The sequence below is a fragment of the Motacilla alba genome, chromosome 3, assembly GCF_015832195.1.
Source record: "Motacilla alba alba isolate MOTALB_02 chromosome 3, Motacilla_alba_V1.0_pri, whole genome shotgun sequence".
Lineage (NCBI taxonomy): Eukaryota > Metazoa > Chordata > Aves > Passeriformes > Motacillidae > Motacilla > Motacilla alba.
The window spans coordinates 70,066,449-70,083,205 of NC_052018.1; the positions used below are offsets into that span (position 1 = coordinate 70,066,449).

Sequence of the window (16,757 nt, forward strand, 5' to 3'; positions counted from 1 at the left end):
CAGACATGCCAAAATTGTTTTTAATAAAATACAGAAAAACAGACACTTCCTAGCTATTTAAAACTGCTGTGATGTATCCATATTAGCCTTAATTACCTTGAAATATAGCCCCACTTATTTTCTCTTTGGTTTTTTTTTTTAAACTTGCTTCAAATGAATGTTGCTGTTCTCTATTTTAAACACTTTGCATTTGTAGTCTCCCTGTGGACCCAGGCTAAAATAAGATATGTATGTAAAGATGGTAAATTATCTCTTCTGTTGTAGAAGTTGGTTGGCTTTTACTTTTAATGACTATCTGTAACAGCTAATTGTATGCTCAGTGTCATAATAACTAATGAGCTATAGTTAATATTTTATTTTTCTTGATCTTAAAACTTGTTTGAATTCTTACGATTACTGCCTTAACTTCAGCATTAGTATTTCAAGCACTATGTAAGGTGTGTTTTGCCAATGTCGAGAGTGTTGAGTCTGTGTGACAGCTATCCCATTGTCTGCAGTGGGACATACCACGACAGCAGGCATCAAGGAGCTAATGAAGGTCTCTTATACTCCACAAAGGGCTTCTGGTCGAGCCACCTTCTGCCCCTTCATAAGAAAATGAAGATAAAGTTCCCAAGCAAGTGCCTACTTATGTATATTCTTATTCCAGTCCTCAGCAGTCCCTGTTGCCATTGAGCCGCTGTGTAGTTGTAGCTAAAGAGAAGGAAATATGGACCTGCCTGGTATTGATTTGTCACAGAAGCACAATTTTAATTTTGTCTACCACAGTGCACTGTCTTTTTAATAGTTGTAAGGGGTGGAACAAAGGGGTATTTTTGAGTCAAAAAAGGGAATTTTGCTGTGGTAATACTGAGAAGGGCTTCCACAGAAGGTGCCCAGAGCACTGCGTTCTTTAGCTTAACTTCTTCTGCTACACTCTTCTTTTTTCTTTGTGATTATTCTTATGTTAATTGTGCTAGAACTTAAATGTCTTAAATTTCTTACGTGTGTCCTGAACTTTTACTATTTTAGTTGAAACAGTTGAAAAAAACTCAGGATTGAGAAATGCATAGTGAATGCTGGGCTGCTTCCCTACAGGTGCAACAATAACTCAGTTTTGGAATTACTAGGAAGGTTACAATGCCTGTCTTTGCACTGGTAAATAGGTTTGAATTCTTGGTAAAAACCCCACATGCTTCTAGTGTAGAGCTTTCTTTCCAGCAAGTGTTTCTCCAGACTGCATTGCAGTATTTCAGTTTTAAGTTCTTCGTGAGCTTCTTGGTGCTTTAGTGCTTAGCAATTCATAACAACTTTCTCCGTAAAACCAGAATTCCTGTCAAAGGTTTGTCACATTATCAAAACTGTCATTTCAATGCAGGGAAGCAAAGCAGCTTTGTCTATTAGGAGCTGTTACACCTTCTGAAAAACCATTTTCATGGACAGCTCTAACTGATGTCTAAAAAGGAATTCTTAGAAAGCCTTACCTGCTCATTCTGCATCTCCCTGCCCTCTCCCAGATGCTTGCAATTTCTTAGAACAAAAATTTACTTTTTAAGTGAAATTTACTCTTGCATTACCCTAAGGAAGGGAAAGAAATATTTTGGGGCCATTTTTCTTGTTTTGTTTTGTTTTTCTTTTTGGAGAAGCTTTAGATGGCAGTTTCAAGTATCATAAATATGCCCTCCTTAAAAAATAAGTGGTCTAAAGACACTTTTGCACTTTAGCTTAAATATGAACTTTGACATGAATGTAATCCTCCTTAAAGAACAGAACTAGTGATATGGCAACTTATGTAAGAAATTTTGCTTAATGTTTAATTTTTTTTTCCTAAATTGGTAAGGATTGATTAAAACACTGGGTTTATGCTCATGAAGTAAGCCCTGGCTCATTTGTTCCACTTACCAGAAGATTTGTTAAAGCATCTGGCATTTTATCTGCTTAAGCAAAGATCAGTTCTGGTTTAGAAGTATATACTGGGCCAATTGTTGCCATTCACCTGCTCTTATATCAGGGAATTATAAATAGATTGAAGACAGCATTAACCTGAGCAGAGATAGGATGCAAAAGACCATGAGACCTTTTAAAATAGGTATGACTGCAATTTTATTCTAGTAGATCTGGCACTTCTGAAAACTAGGTTTTGAATCTTTTATTTCTTATTTTCAGATAATTTGCAAGCTCATAGATCTGTCCACTACAAAGACTGGAGTCTTCAATGTAGTCCTTAGTCATTGTTGTCAGTCTTGGATATTTCCCACTGTTGATGAGAGAAGTGCCTTGACAAATGCTTTCTTAAATGCTGGAAATTATAGTGAACTTATCACTGAGGCTTGTGTCTTTGGAACTGTATTTAGGAAAGATCAAAGGTATATAAAAATATATTTGTGGTTTCTATTTTAAAATTTTGTGTGTTTTTAATTTTTCTTTTAAACTTTGAGATGACTATTGAAAAATTGAAAGCAGATTTTGTATGTTATTCTGCTAATTTTGTTGCTTTGTCTTCTTTCATCTCTGAAGACACATTCAGGATGTGCATGCCTTCATAGAAAATCTTGGAGAAAAATGTGCAGCAAATACTGTTACAGAAAGGTAATGCTTTTGAGGATACATCTTACAGTATTTGGTGTGAATTGTGTCTGTGTCCTGGTTGATGCTCTGAGAGAAAAGATGCTGATTTTGAAGTCAGCTGCTTATCATACAGTCATAGGATATCATGGTTTGGAAGGGACCCACAAGGAATATATTCATAACCCTTTAACATACTGGTAAAAGGGTTGTACATCACAATATATTCATAATTCAAATACAAACTGTAGAAAAATGATTTTCAGGAAAATATATCTCACTTGTTAATCTGACTGTGGCTGAAATAACTACTTCCTCATTGTCTCACCTCAATAAAGTAATACTTTTTAGGATGCTGAGCTAATATCTACCTTGTCATTGCAAGAAAGACAGTTAAAAAACTCAGGTTTTAATGCAGCCTGATTTTGAGCTTGGCTTGTTAACATTGGTTGCAAGCCCTTTTCTTGTGTGTACTGCCCAAAGGCTCTGCCTCTAGCCTTTGAAATGGGGATGTTTGCTACTGGATTTTTAAAATTTTTTTAGAGTTTCACTCCTATTTTTATTCGGTGGAAGAAAGAGAAAACATTGTCACCTTGTTTTCAGACATGCTAGTAGTTTATAAAACCTGAATGTCAAAAAAAAAAATCTACTGCAAAAGTTCACTACTCCTGTGTTTTCTCCAAGAGCTTTTTGGTAATCATATATTTTCTTGTGATGCTCTGCAGCTGTCACAACCTATAAAGTCATTAATTTTACTCTTGCCATTAATTATTCAGGATGTCTGTACTTAATTAATAGGAATAAAGTGTTGTTTGGGATTTGATATTGGACCAAACCATGAGCATAAATTAGTTGTTAAAAGATTACAGTTTACAGGCACAAAATTTCAAAAACTTACTGATGCTGCTTTTTCTATAGAAAAGTTTCTTAAACACCTAGATGTTACTAAAGAACTCAAGATAGACTCAGGGTCAGGTTGTGAACTCACTAATTTTTTTCATCACCAGTGAGGAACAGATTTTAAAATTCCAGTTCTGGGTATTTGCATGTTGTCTCACTGTAGATAACTTGATGGCTCTATGTTCCAGGTGATGTCTGGTGCTTATTTATAATTTAGGAATTATCTTCATGTCTAAACAAGTAGAGTTTGATTTTTATTTTTATTAACATTTTACAGTACAAATCGAGATGATCACTACGTTCGCGTTTGTGCTGTTAAATTTCTGTGCTTGTTGGATGGGTCAAATATCTTGCATAAGACGTTTATGGAAGACATTTTCATCAAACTACTTGATAAGGTAAAATTAATTTCTCTTGGTATACAAATACACTGTTAGTACAACTAGTAAAATGCAAAATATTTGCAGTTGATAGGATGCATTTATGGTTGTTTGTGTAGCCTCTGTAGATTTGCCAAGTAATATGCTTTTCTTCGTTATGAGACAAAAGTTAATTCAACCGGAATAGTAAAAATTGCCTTTTGGGTTTATTTCTCTCTTTTTAGTGGATATTTTGGCTTCCTGGAACATTATCCAAATTGTAACCATTGGTCCATTAAGAATCTTCCTTTAGGCTGCATTCTGAAGCACTGCATTTCACTTTAACTACTGCAGACTATCTCTTAAATTGAGAGAGCTACTGTCTCCTTAGAATACCCTTATAGATAGAAGTAATCGAGAAGGTTGGGGTCCAATTTTTGTTTATATCATAGCTACTTATGCATTGGCAGGAGTCTAAAGTCAGTGGTAAATTACTGCAGCTGCTATTAGAACATCATCCATACGTTCTGGTACTGTTGAATCCTGCTTTTTTCTGCAGAACTAGGAATGGGTGGGCCTCTCATTCCTCTCAATTAAGTACTGCAGAGAAATGATTAATATTTGTCTTGTGAGATTGACCAAGTGGGGAAAAGTGAGCTTTAGTAGATATTTGCTTACTTTATTGTTTAATTATAAGCTTCAGAAGTTAATTCTTAATAAATTAAGTAAATATATTTTCCTAAGCTTATGTTCAGTGCTGATCCCAGCTGTGTAGTAGATGCTGCTTTCTTAGTGCAGAAAAGTGTATTTACATGCCTTCAAATTTAAAGGAGGAATAGGCAATAAACCTTGTAATTTTCTTTCAGGATGAACTGGTATCCAGGTCTAGAACACGCTATTATGCAAACTCTTTGCAGCATAGAATTAAAAACAGAGTATGGCAGACTCTTCTAGTTCTTCTACCAAAGCTTAACCAGGTATTGCTCTTTACAATTAATTTTTAAATAAATAAATAAGTACCTACTTTCAAGACCTTATTTGCTGTCATGCAAGCTGCATATGTTAAATTACAGCAGGGTATAAAAAGGCATGTAACCTGTGGCTGACGTGGAAGTTCTGTGTTGTGGAAGTTTTGTGTAATTTCATTCTTTGTCTGAAGTCATGGATTTATCATGCATTTCTAGAGGACACTGCAAACTGATTCTTAGATTTGTGAATTTTAGGAGGCCAGATTGTTCCTGTTAAAGCTAACTAAAAGTTTGTGCTGTCTGATTGAAAGCCTTTCATTTAGTAAAAACATTGCTAGTTTATGAACAGTCAAGAAATAGACAAGTGTTACTTTCATCAAATGCTGCTTCATAAGAAAATATTTTAGAACTGTAATAAAGAAATTAGATGGTTTTAAAATGTTTTCATTCGCATCTTGAAAAATATATCTAATACTATGAAAAAGGTGAGACTGTTCTTTTATTTAAATATTTTTTTCTTCATGGAAATAACTCTAATAATATACTAAAGGATTGCCTTATTTTGTTTTCTCAGAATTTTTTGTGTGGAACTCTTGACAGAGTTTTTCAGGCTGGATTCAGTAATAATCAGGCATCTGTGAAATACTTCATAGAATGGATTGTTATCTTGACTCTACATAAATATCCCCAATTCCTTGATAAATTTTGGGATTGCTTTTGCTATGTAAGTAAGACCTTTGGCATTCATTTGAAGAGTAATTTGAACAAAGAGGGTACAGTTTGTCACCCCATACCTTATTTTTTGTGTGTTCCAGTCTTCCTTTAAAAGCAGTGGGCTGCTGAGCAGTTTAGCTTGTGAGTCTGAGCAATAATGTGAGACACCTAAAAATGGCCAAAGAGAAGTCAATTTCTTTTTATGATGTTTTATTCTGGGCAGAATGGAGCTGGCATAGTGAGTCAAGAATAGTCCAATATAAGAGTCATCAGGACCTCATGGACACCCTAGATCCTGGGTCTGGAGGTCTAAGTTACTTGTGGTTTCCACAGCCCACCTTTATCTTTTTTGTCCCATCCTCTTTGTCAGTGAGAACATGACTTGTATAATACGTATTCAATTTGCAGCTTCTAATACGGACTTCTCTCATGGTGGAGCTCTGTAATGAGATTTTAGAACTGAAGCAGGGTTTGAGTGATGATACCCAAAAGCTGTGAAAGGGTTGACTGAGGAGAGCTCAGGCTGTTGGAATTGCTGTCCTTTTAGCAGATGATAATTTGTTGGATCAAAGTGATTTCATGCTGATAATAACAAATGTACTATCACAGTGGGCCCATTCAAACCATCAGAGCAAGCAGAAAACACGTAGATTTATGAGAAAGCAATACAGATTGCATTTTCAGAGGCTCTCCTGGTGTTGAAGAATACATTTAGTGCCGGTGGCTCGGTGTGCAACTGCAGTGTGAGTTGCAGATTGAGCTCTGGGTAGCAGGAGCCCCAGGCAAGAGGCTGTGCAATGGTGCTGACCTTTTGCGTTCCTGGGGGAATACAGCGAACTTGGGTTGAATTTTAGCTCACTTACACCACTATGTACTTCATTCTGATTGATGTGTTAGTAAAAAGCAAATAACATGTTAGGAAGAATGAAATCCCAATAATATTGACCTTATATTTTCAGAAATTTGGCTGTGGAAACAGGTAGATTTTTAATAGTGTTGTTATTATTGCATGTGCAGAACATGGTGTGAAAATGCATAAAGTAGAAAAACATTTTATATATGCGTATCTCTTGTTACATTCTTTTTTACTTACTACATCTTTTACTACTGCTTTTTTACTTTAGGATGAAGAAAAGCTTAAAAAAAGCATCTGCACATTTTTATCAGTGTTGGCCCACTTTGACATCATTCTTCAAAATACCTCAGAGAAGGTACATTTCTCTAAGAGTGTTCATTCTTAATCACTTCCAGTGCTTATACAGAGTTCTGAATTGAAAATAGACTGCCAAAATGGTTTAAGTATCTCTTTAATACCTACTTCCTACTAAGGTATCCTTTGTTATGCAAAACACCAGCTCTTCCTGTCACCTCTGTAAAATATTGGACTTTGGAAAATTAGCTAACTTAGCAGGTGTTCTAGATACATAGAGCCTGATTACCTGTGACATTTTCTAGAATAGCTGCTCCAGTTTTAAGTAAACATGTGGATGCACCTGGGTTTGTTTTTCTTGCTGCTCTTTTAATCAGAAGTAAGTCGAGGTTTCCTTATAGGCAGAATAATGATTTCTAAAGCAAATGAATACATTTTCAAAGAACAAGTGAGGCTGTAGGTTTTGTCCTCAATAGCTGGAAAGGAAATAATTTTAAAGCTTTGTGATTTCAAAAGGGATGTCTTTTGAGAAACTTTTTCTTGGGCCACTCATAACTTCTGAATTGTACATTAAAACTTAACATGAAAGAAGCTTCTCTGTCGTTGTTTCTTTAGAAGCCAGCTTTGAAGAAAGCCCTCATAGTCGTTCTGCAGTGGTGTTTCAGCCATAATTTCAGCGTTCGACTTTATGCATTAATCGCCCTTAAAAAAATCTGGGGTATGTGCAGAATGCTGCATGTGGAAGAACTGGAAGCTCTGACACCAGTTATTGAATCTAGCCTTCAACAAGTGGAAAACATGCATGGCACAGGGTTAGTAACATTCTTTGCAGCTTAACATTGTTCTTGTGAGCCATTTGCAGCAAGTTACATTTTCTAAAATGGCACTTAATAATTTTATGGGATTTTATGGGGTTTTTTATCTCTATTTAAAAAGAAGTTGGTATGGGGAGACACAATACAGAAAAAAAGCAGCAAAGGGAAGAGTTGACTAAGTTGTTTTTTTTAACAGCTAAAAGCTGACATTGAACCATAGGCTAGTATCCTGTTTCCATGGGATACTTCTTGCCAAACTCACTCCTTTTGATAGTAGAATTTAGAGATGTGTCTTCTTGCCAAACTCCTTTTGATAATAGAATTTGGAGATGTGTCTTTCTTTTGGGCCTTTCTTGAAACGTAAGTAAAATGTATTTTCTAAATGCTGTTATTTTTTTTAAATGGGCCCTTACTTAATTGTTGAAGTATTTTCTTTCCTATACAAGATACAATAAATAAATTAGGTTGCCTTATGCCAATCTTGCGATTGAATTTTTAAATTTAATTTACGTTGCTTTTTAAATGTATCTTACATGAATTTCTGCACTTGCAGGAATGCCAAAAGGAACTGGCAGCGAATCCAAGATCACTTCTTCTTTGCAACATTTCATCCAGTTGAGGATTATAGTCTAGAGGCAAGACCACGCTATTTGTCTAGTTTTGCAATTGTATTTTTATCTTTTTTAGTATCTTCTAATGTGGGATGAAATTATCAACTATTACTCATTTAAACCCCCAAAAAATTACTTCACCCAGATTGTGATGGGCTTTAGACTGAGATTACATTTTAGTTTTTCTACTTGATACTGTGTTAAAAACCCAGGTCAGTTAGGAAGAGGTATGTGTGATGAATGTGCCTATCTCTGGGAATGAATCAGGTTTTATATTTGTGACTGGAAAGGTTCGTTCTGGTAACTGAAGAGCATCTACTTAGTTTAGGTAGTTTATTAGGATTTTTAAGGCATCTGTTCCCAGAAGTAACTTGAGGTTGCTTAGCTGGATTCTTTGATGTGAATGGAATAGAGATATATCACTTCCAGAACACCTTTTTCAGCCACTTTTTTTGATATAGCTCAAATAACTGACAGCTGAATAAATATTTTCATCATTGAAAATGGAAGGAAGGCAAAAATAAGTGTGTAGATACAGAGAAGAACTAAGCTCAAAATACAGGCTATTCATGGATGTGAATGGGGTGTATGTTTTTGTAGAAACAGTGCCATCTTTGACAGAATTTTTTTCTTCTTTTAACTGATGTTCTGTAAAATATTCTTGTGAACACAAATATGCTAAATAGTGGAAAGTAAAACTCCTGAACAGGAGGAAAAAACCCAGGCAAGACTAATATTTGTGAAGCATTTAAATGTATTCAGGATGCATCTGCACCTTTGTCTTGAAGGGTGCATTGGGATAAACAAAAAGTCTGGTTTTAAAGTCTTTGACTTACTCAGTCTTTCCCTTGGGATGTGTGTTCTTTCCTCCTTGATAAATCACGGTTAGCTAGATGTATTGGTTGTGCTGAGCTGGATTTTACCACTAGATCTTAATGCTTTCAACTGTTTTTCTTTTGACATTAAATCAATCCGCATCCTTTACTAGAAAGTTCTAAGAGTATTTGACAACTCTTCAGTGTTACACATACAAGATTTCCTCTAGACCCTTGTGCTGAGAAGCATAGTGTTCGTTCTTTGGTATTCTAGAATTTCAAAACAGTAATCAGTGCAGATCCTCAGGAAAAGTTTAATTAGAGAGAGGATAAGTCTAGATTTACGGAAGTTTTACGGATAACACTATAAGTAAAGTTATGAATATTGAGAGACATACTGGTAAGCTATATTAACTACCTAGAAAAAAACAAGTATTAAAAGCATAGGAGGCTAGATAGTAGACATGTTCCATTAATTATAAATTTTTGGTTGCTTTAGTGACTCTCTGCTGATAACACTGTGTTCCATTGCAGACAATATTTTACATTCTTCCCCGCCTTTCGGAACTGGCTGAGGATGAATGGATCTCCCTCTCTAAATTTGACAGATTCACTGACATTCCTTTGCCAGCAGCATTTCAGTGGTGCCATTCCCGCACGCAGCTTCGTGATCTGAAACCAAGTGACTGGTCTCAGCAAGACATGGGTAAAATAGAGCCAATCTGTAGTAATTGTAATTATTTGTATGGGGTAGCTGTGTACATCTGTATTCAGTCTGACCTCTGGTTTTCAGCTGAAGTAAACTTGCATCTATGTGAGCAGAACATGTCCCATAAATTAAAAGAAGATGATAAATGGTATCTTCAGTATTTCCATTTGGATTATCTTCTTTGTTGTGATAGGTTCACATTTGGCTGAAGCAGACAGCCAGACAGAGTGGACTGATGTTCAGAAGAAGATTATACCCTGGAAGAACAGTACTCCTAGTTTAGACTTGGAAATGGCATTTCAGGATCGTGCTGCTAAACTTGGCAAGTCAAACAGCAGACTGATTGTGGTGGCTTCACTTATTGATAAACCTACCAATTTAGGAGGTAAGGTTGCACATGGTCAAACTTTTATTTTAGACCTTGGAGCACACTTAGAGAATAGAAGTTAATTTCATTTTATGTTGATAATTAGAAAATTATTTAAGTACTGCTCAGAAGAATAGATCATTATCCTGAAAGAAACTGGTAGCCAAAGAAAATCCTACCCACTTCAGAGAAAAGGGTCTTCCGCAGTTTAATGTTAAGGGGAAAAAAAATAAAAAAAGTACTTACACATAGCATGCATTAACTAAGTAGAATTTTGCTGTAAATCATGCTCAGTTTCTTGCTAATTCTGTGTTTGCTACAGTTGAGTTTTTCAACTGTGTGTACAATTAAAGGAAATTATTTGCTTTTGCATTTTTTTCTGTAACAATTAAACCAAATCTTGTAAACCTACAAGATTCTCATGTTTGTTGGACAGCAGGGTCCCATTTCCCCATTAGACTGCTTTCAGGATGTGTCAGCTGTGACATAATAAATCCTGCAAATACTTTATTGCCATTTGTGTTTGATGGTAGCAGTTTCAGTAACTGCAGCGAGTAATGAAAAGCCCACAGGCTAGTGCTGTCTGCATTGTAATGCTGTTACGTGTCATCCTCTTTCATTTAACAGGTACTGGGTTTAAAGCTAAAGCTTGCATGTGGATGTGTCAAAACATCCATCCCTGCTAAGGCTTGAACTCTTAACTCCTTACTTTGTGTAATTAGTATTGTAAGAGCATGTTGACAAGACACAGTGCTTTTCTAATTTTTATCTTTCTGCTAAATTACAAACACTTTTTTCCTGTAATTTATATGGAACAAGATGTGGTTTGGTAAGACCTGAAACTAATTAAAAATGGATAACTAAAGTAGCCATTTCTCTTTTTGCATTCTTTGTCATTTTCATTTGGTGTTCTGGCTTGATGTTTATTTTCTACACAAAAATCACTTTATTTCTTGTTTTTGTAGGTTTATGTCGTACAAGTGAAATATTTGGGGCATCTGCACTAGTTGTTGGCAGTCTTCATTATATACAGGACAAGCAGTTTCAGCATCTGAGTGTTTCTGCAGAGCAGTGGCTCCCCCTTGTCGAGGTGAATGGAAACATTTTAATAGCTAAAAAATGTACTCGGAATCTTCAGTTTGTCAGATGCATAGTTCAGAACCTTACATTTTTTATCTTGAAAAAAAACCCTTTTTGTTTAATGGAAGCTCCTGCTGTTAATCTCTGACACTTAATCTTGTATGTTTTGGGTCAACGTCATAGAAAATTATTTAGAAAATACTTGCAATTTCTTACTGCTGTGATAAACTGATTATGTGAGCTGTCATTGTTACATCTTTCTTTCTGGTATTGGTGGGGGTATTTTTGCCATTAACTTTTTGTGCTACTGCTGAAGAGCTTTTAAAATGTTAAGCTATATATATGGACAGAGTCTTTGGGGATGAAAATCAGTCATCTTAAAAAGTGTCCAAGTAAATTGTTTTGGGTTTTTTTACAATAATTTCAGAAGTTTACAAAAGGTGATATTTATATATTTTTTTTATTTCTCTCTACTTTTAATGCACAGGTGAAACCATCTCAGCTTGTTGATTATTTACAGCAGAAAAAAACAGAAGGCTACACTATTATTGGTGTGGAGCAAACAGCTAAAAGTTTTGATCTTACAGAATATTGCTTCCCAGAGAAATCACTATTATTGCTGGGGTAAGAGCGCACACTGTTTTGTAAACCTACCTCTTGCAGTCCATCCCTTTCTCTAGTCAGAGTTTGGTCACGTGGAAACCAAGTGACACCGGTGAAGGTGATTCTGGAATGGGAAATGATCATGGAAAGAGCAGTCCTTGGCTTTGTGTGCTAAAGACCACAAAGTATTGCTGTCTACTGAATGACCCTTCTCAGATTTAATAACCTATGCATACACTGTAACACCTTTTAATAAGGGGTGAAGGTAGCAACAGCATGGGCTGTATATTTTCTGGGCGTGCTAAAGACACCATCTGTTCAGTTCAGTTGTTTGGGGCCCTGTCTGTGTGGGCTGTGGTGAGCTCAGCGAGGAGGAGGCTGCATTTGCCCTGCTGAGCTTGGTGAGGAGAGCTGGAGCAGACCGAGTGCATGGCTGGGAGGCGATTTAAAAGTTCAGGATGGGGCACAAGATGAAGTAGCAAGGTTTTGCAGTACAAGCAGAGCATGGGACAACTTCAGAGAAAAGCAGTTATCAGTTTCTATAAGCAGACAAGTCTCAGATGTGATACAAAGGGGGTGAGGCTACTTAAAAGAAATCTGCAGTAAAGCACATAAAAGTGAGAAAGCTCCTGACATTGCAGGGCTACTGACTGAGACCAGGAAGAAGGGCATGGCTATCCTCTTAGGACAAAGATTTTTTCCAACTTTTTTACATGTAGTTTGTCTTCAGAATGGAGTGCTCATAATCACTTTGTTCTCTTCTAATTAAAAACAATAGTTTTAATTACCAGTAAACTTCAGTATTCTCTGGTTTTGACAGTCATTCAGTGCTCAGTTTTGACGTTCCTTCATGCCAAGACCTGAATGTAAAGTGGGCAGTTGAGCTTTCCTGCTGTGCCAGCAGCTTCATACCATGGTGATTTCACTATATATGGAGTTTAAAAACAAAAGCAGAGAGTCTTTATGCTGGATGCTCAGCTTTTGCTGGACCAGTGAACAGAAAACTGAGTCTTCCACCAGGTTTTTTACATCAAAACTTAGGTCAGCTCTCTCCAAGTTTTCTTTGTAATGTATTGCTGTTTTTAAACAATTCATTCCATGTCATCAGTTACCCTGTAGGTAGATGTGCCACTTGTCAAGAGGTGTTTGGATGCTGTTTTACATTTGTATTTTTTGCTTTCTGGAACATACATGCTCTCTCTCAGATGCAAGTTACTCTTTCTTCTTTACTAGAAATGAACATGAAGGAATACCAGCCAACCTGATTCACCACCTGGATGTCTGTGTGGAAATTCCTCAGCAGGGCATCATCCGGTCGCTCAATGTTCATGTGAGCGGAGCTCTGCTGATCTGGGAGTACACAAGACAGCAAGTGATCAAGCAAAAACAGCAACAATAACTGCCCAGAGTCTCGTGCCTTACTGTACAGCTGGATGGCTTCCTACGGTGCTACCACGTGAAGTTCTGAAGAGATGAAATACAAACTCAGGGTGAATGAGGATTCTTAACTTTGCATGTTCTGTTCTCTCTAGTGTTCAGAGTGACTTTTAAATGCCTTAATACTTTACCTCCTTAAATTGTTGCATTGGAAATAAATGCTATTTATATTGCAAGTGGTGTGTGTGTGTGTGTTTTCTGCTGAATGTCTGCAGGGTACTGTGAACAATCTCAAATTCAAAACACGGGATTTTTACTGCAGGAACTTCAGTTGTGGTGACTATGCTTGAAATTGAAGCCATGCCTTTAACCATAGTATTAAATGATTCCAGCACCTAGATATACTAGGTTATATGATTTTTGGAAGGTAACTCCACTTACATAATTACATTCAATGCTGCCCCTTGTTTAAATGCCTTCTACAGTCATATTTATTAATCCTGCTGTAAACAGTTTGTACCTTTAAATAAAGCTGCATCACTAAGGTAATCCTATTCTACAAAAGGCCATACTGTGAGAATTGTCATAAATAACTGGACATACTTCTAGTAGAGATACTGACTGAAAACCTATCACCAGTGTAAAAATTCCTGTTCCTTATAAAAAATGAGCATACTCCAAACAGAATTACATATCATATGCACAGGATGCTTTAGGTCTTCTAATGACCACTGTTGTATAAATAAATATCTGACTTAAACTGTATTTTAAAACACTTTGAAATACTTGGTAAATGACAAATACAAATTTTATTATACAACCCACTGCTTTTGACAAGAAAGGCAAGTTGGAATGCACTTTTTTAATTTAGGAAAAAGGTGATTCACTTACTGAAGAACAATTTCATTTTCTCTTTAGAATATGTACATAGCAGTATTAAATAATCATTCCTGTGAAACAATTTTACTAATTATACATTCAAACCCTTAAATTTGTGAACAGCCCTGCACCATATTTCTTTTGACTTAAACTCATCAAAAAGCTGTCCATGAACACTTTTTTAGCAGACATGTGAGACCTGGCAACGAGAAGAGCAGTCTGCATTTCAGGGAGACTGCTACATTACCAGTTCTTGCAGTGAAGCAGCTTCTGTTGCTTTCTCTGGCTTCTTCCTTCTACAGTTACTCTGACTTGATTTGAGAGCAGAGTTCCTAAGACTTTCCAGCAGCTTCTGGAGGATGATACCCTTCTGTTTCAAGCTTCTTTTTATATTTTAAAAAGTCTCTTCTTTTGTCAAAGTGTTTAACCTGTTTAAAAAGAGAAACTGTTCATTATAAGAAACTAGCAGGAGGGTTTTGTGTAAGTAGTCTTTGATCACTGAACTGAAGGAGGATTTTAATGCACTAGTCAGGTGTTTCTTCTGTTGAAGACTTAAGAGTGGTGTGTTTAGTTTTGGGGGGTTCGTTACCATTTTGAAATTGAACTTCAGTTTTTTAAGTTCACCACCCTGTTAATTCATAAAGATCTTACATGCTTTTCTCTTTTCAGTGCTCTGAACAAAAATTATTTGTGATGCAAAGGTAAGTCCAGCAGCTTTTCTGTGGTGTCACAGCCTACGTAACCTCTGAGTTCAGTGTCTAGAGCTGCTGATGTGCACGGGGCAAAGCCCTGCAGATGAGACAATCATCCTTAGAGATAACAAACAGCAGAACTGCACTGTTCAAAGTGTCAGTGCAGCAGCTGTGAAGGTGCTCAGGCTTTTTAACTGCCTTCAGTCTGCTCCCTGCAACAGGAACCCTGTTCAGACCCCCAAACACCACTGTAACCAAAGGGCAGTGCCTATTAAAAAAGAATTACAGCTTCAGCTAAGGAAACTAAAAAACACAACATGAATGGATTACACTGCAGGCAGGTGCCTTACTGTGAAACTACACTGCAGGAAAAAAAGGTATTTTTTGCACATGGCATCAGATGCCAGTCTTAAAATGCCAAGTATTGAACGGCCTGTGTGGCAGCTCCCTTCTGTACAGGCCTTTAAACAGGAATTTCTGGGTACTTCTACAAGCTTCTAAAACTGTGTTTATTTGCTTGTCTTTTAATTACAACAATAACCCTGTGCGTTTATCTGGATGTTTGAGACAGTATTTTCTCCTTGTACTCTACCCTTAATACTGCTTTTCCTAGCTCCCGGGCCAGACAGGGGTGCGCTCAGGAGCCGTCCTTTCCCCGCCAGCCAGACGTGTGCGAACCAAGCCACGCCTGACAGACCGGCAAGCCCAGGCTGGGCACTGCGGGCAGCTGGAGCTGGCAAGCCCAGGCTGCCCAGGCTGGGCACTGCGGGCAGCTGGAGCTGCCATGCCCAAGCAGCAGCAGCAGCAGCATCCCGCCGCCGCTGCCGGGGCTGCGCGCTCGGTGCTCACCCACTGCTGCGGGCAGCGCGACTCGAAGGCCCGGCGCAGCTTCTCGCACTTGGCGGCGTCATCCCCGTGGCTGTCCAGGCACTGCCAGAACTCGTCCCGGGCACCCCAGCACGCCTTCCTCTCCTCCATCGTCGGCGCCGCCATGCCGGCTGCCGCCCCGCACACAGCGAGGCCGCTGTCCGAGCGCTGCCCGCCGTGCCGCGGCTGCGGGAGAAGGCGGAGCCGCCGCCGGGAGAGCCCCACACGGACCCGCACTCGCCAACACACCGCCCGCCCGGCAAGGTCGCGCTCCGGAAGCGATCGCGGCCCTTTCCCGGGGCGGGCCGGCCCCGGCGTGTCCCGCCCCGCCGCCTGTCCCTCCCCGTGCCGGCGCCGAGCTGCCCGCGCTGCCGGCCTCCCGTCCGCAGGGCTCCCCCCGGTCCCCTCCCCGTCAGGGCCGCTGTAGCCGCTCGGTCGCAGAAGATGTTCGGCAGTATCAGTCGCCTGATGTGCTTTCCTGTACTCAGTTTCTTTCCGGTGTCGTTCTCTGCTGTCTAGCACACGATAAACAGCTGTTCTTCTCGTGGGTCCCGTGCAGTACCGCAGTGGATTGTCTGCTCGAAGAAACGAAGTGTCTCTGCTTTCCTTTTTGACGCATAAGAAAGACAGCTGGATAAAATCGGCGGTGTAAAATGTTTGGGACCGGGACCGGTCTCCATGTGGTATTCCTAAAGCCAACTCATAGGAGTTGGAACGCAGGTTCCAGTAACGCTGAGCAATGGCACACGCTCTGAGCTACTCCAGGCTTTGTTCATTTAATGAATTAGGGGAAAAATAATCTGAGAGCACTTACAGGACTGGAAATTTGCCGCGCTTTAAATAGCATTTAAATAGTAAGATAGCGACGGGGTGGAAGGCTGATAAAGATAGCATATACATATAATGCATTTTTGAGTTTTCCTTGCAGCAGGCTTCCTCCTGACTGCTGGTCCATTGATTTCATTCAGCGTGCACAAACCGCTCTAGAAAGGTTTCTTGGGAAGGGCTCTGTCACGGAGTCAAGCTGAAAGTGAAAGAAAAATGTACCCTAGCCATGGTGGTAAAAGAGCAAGAGAAGCCTGGGGGCAGCCAGGTGGTGACCGAGGTCTGCAGCACTGGTAGAGAACATCCAGGGGACATTCTGTTTCATTATTTCATCTGGGACTCGGTGGCATTTCCTGCATGCCGAGGAATTGGTAGTCTCCTTTTATGCATCAATTCCACCTGGAAATGTGGACCAGTTTTACAGTTTTGAAAGCTATGGCACATGTTCCCATAGTAACAGATTGCAGTTTTGGGAAAGGTGA

The 16,757-nt window shown here is 38.6% G+C and overlaps 2 protein-coding genes across 2 annotated transcripts in view; one reads left to right on the top strand and one right to left on the bottom strand.

The window, feature by feature from the left end:
- The window catches only part of TARBP1 (TAR (HIV-1) RNA binding protein 1), a 32,115-nt gene extending 18,867 nt beyond the window's left edge, over window positions 1-13,248 (top strand). The window contains exons 18-30 of the mRNA XM_038132626.1: window positions 2,146-2,345; window positions 2,497-2,568; window positions 3,722-3,842; window positions 4,670-4,780; window positions 5,346-5,495; window positions 6,610-6,696; window positions 7,251-7,447; window positions 8,004-8,085; window positions 9,411-9,582; window positions 9,779-9,970; window positions 10,918-11,042; window positions 11,520-11,656; window positions 12,869-13,248. Of these exons, the coding sequence (XP_037988554.1) occupies window positions 2,146-2,345; window positions 2,497-2,568; window positions 3,722-3,842; window positions 4,670-4,780; window positions 5,346-5,495; window positions 6,610-6,696; window positions 7,251-7,447; window positions 8,004-8,085; window positions 9,411-9,582; window positions 9,779-9,970; window positions 10,918-11,042; window positions 11,520-11,656; window positions 12,869-13,034 (1,812 nt within the window). The 3' untranslated portion in view covers window positions 13,035-13,248. The remainder of the gene's footprint in view (window positions 1-2,145; window positions 2,346-2,496; window positions 2,569-3,721; window positions 3,843-4,669; window positions 4,781-5,345; window positions 5,496-6,609; window positions 6,697-7,250; window positions 7,448-8,003; window positions 8,086-9,410; window positions 9,583-9,778; window positions 9,971-10,917; window positions 11,043-11,519; window positions 11,657-12,868) is intronic.
- A 554-nt stretch (window positions 13,249-13,802) lies between these two features.
- On the bottom strand, window positions 13,803-15,687 carry LOC119699325 (cytochrome c oxidase assembly factor 6 homolog). The gene is made up of 2 exons (XM_038132627.1): window positions 15,433-15,687; window positions 13,803-14,319 (listed from the first exon to the last, which is right to left on the bottom strand). Exons 1-2 carry the CDS (start codon window positions 15,574-15,576, stop codon window positions 14,224-14,226), a joined length of 240 nt encoding a protein of 79 aa, XP_037988555.1. The 5' UTR covers window positions 15,577-15,687; the 3' UTR covers window positions 13,803-14,223.
- Between the last annotated feature and the right edge of the window lie 1,070 nt (window positions 15,688-16,757).

Excerpts from the sequence above, each read along its gene's own strand:
- LOC119699325 (XM_038132627.1), bottom strand. The coding sequence starts at position 15,576 with ATGGCGGCGCCGACGATGGAGGAGAGGAAGGCGTGCTGGGGTGCCCGG. Across the intron at positions 14,320-15,432 it reads CGCGCTGCCCGCAGCAGTGG|GTTAAACACTTTGACAAAAG; the intron begins GTGAGCACCGAG and ends CTTTTTAAACAG.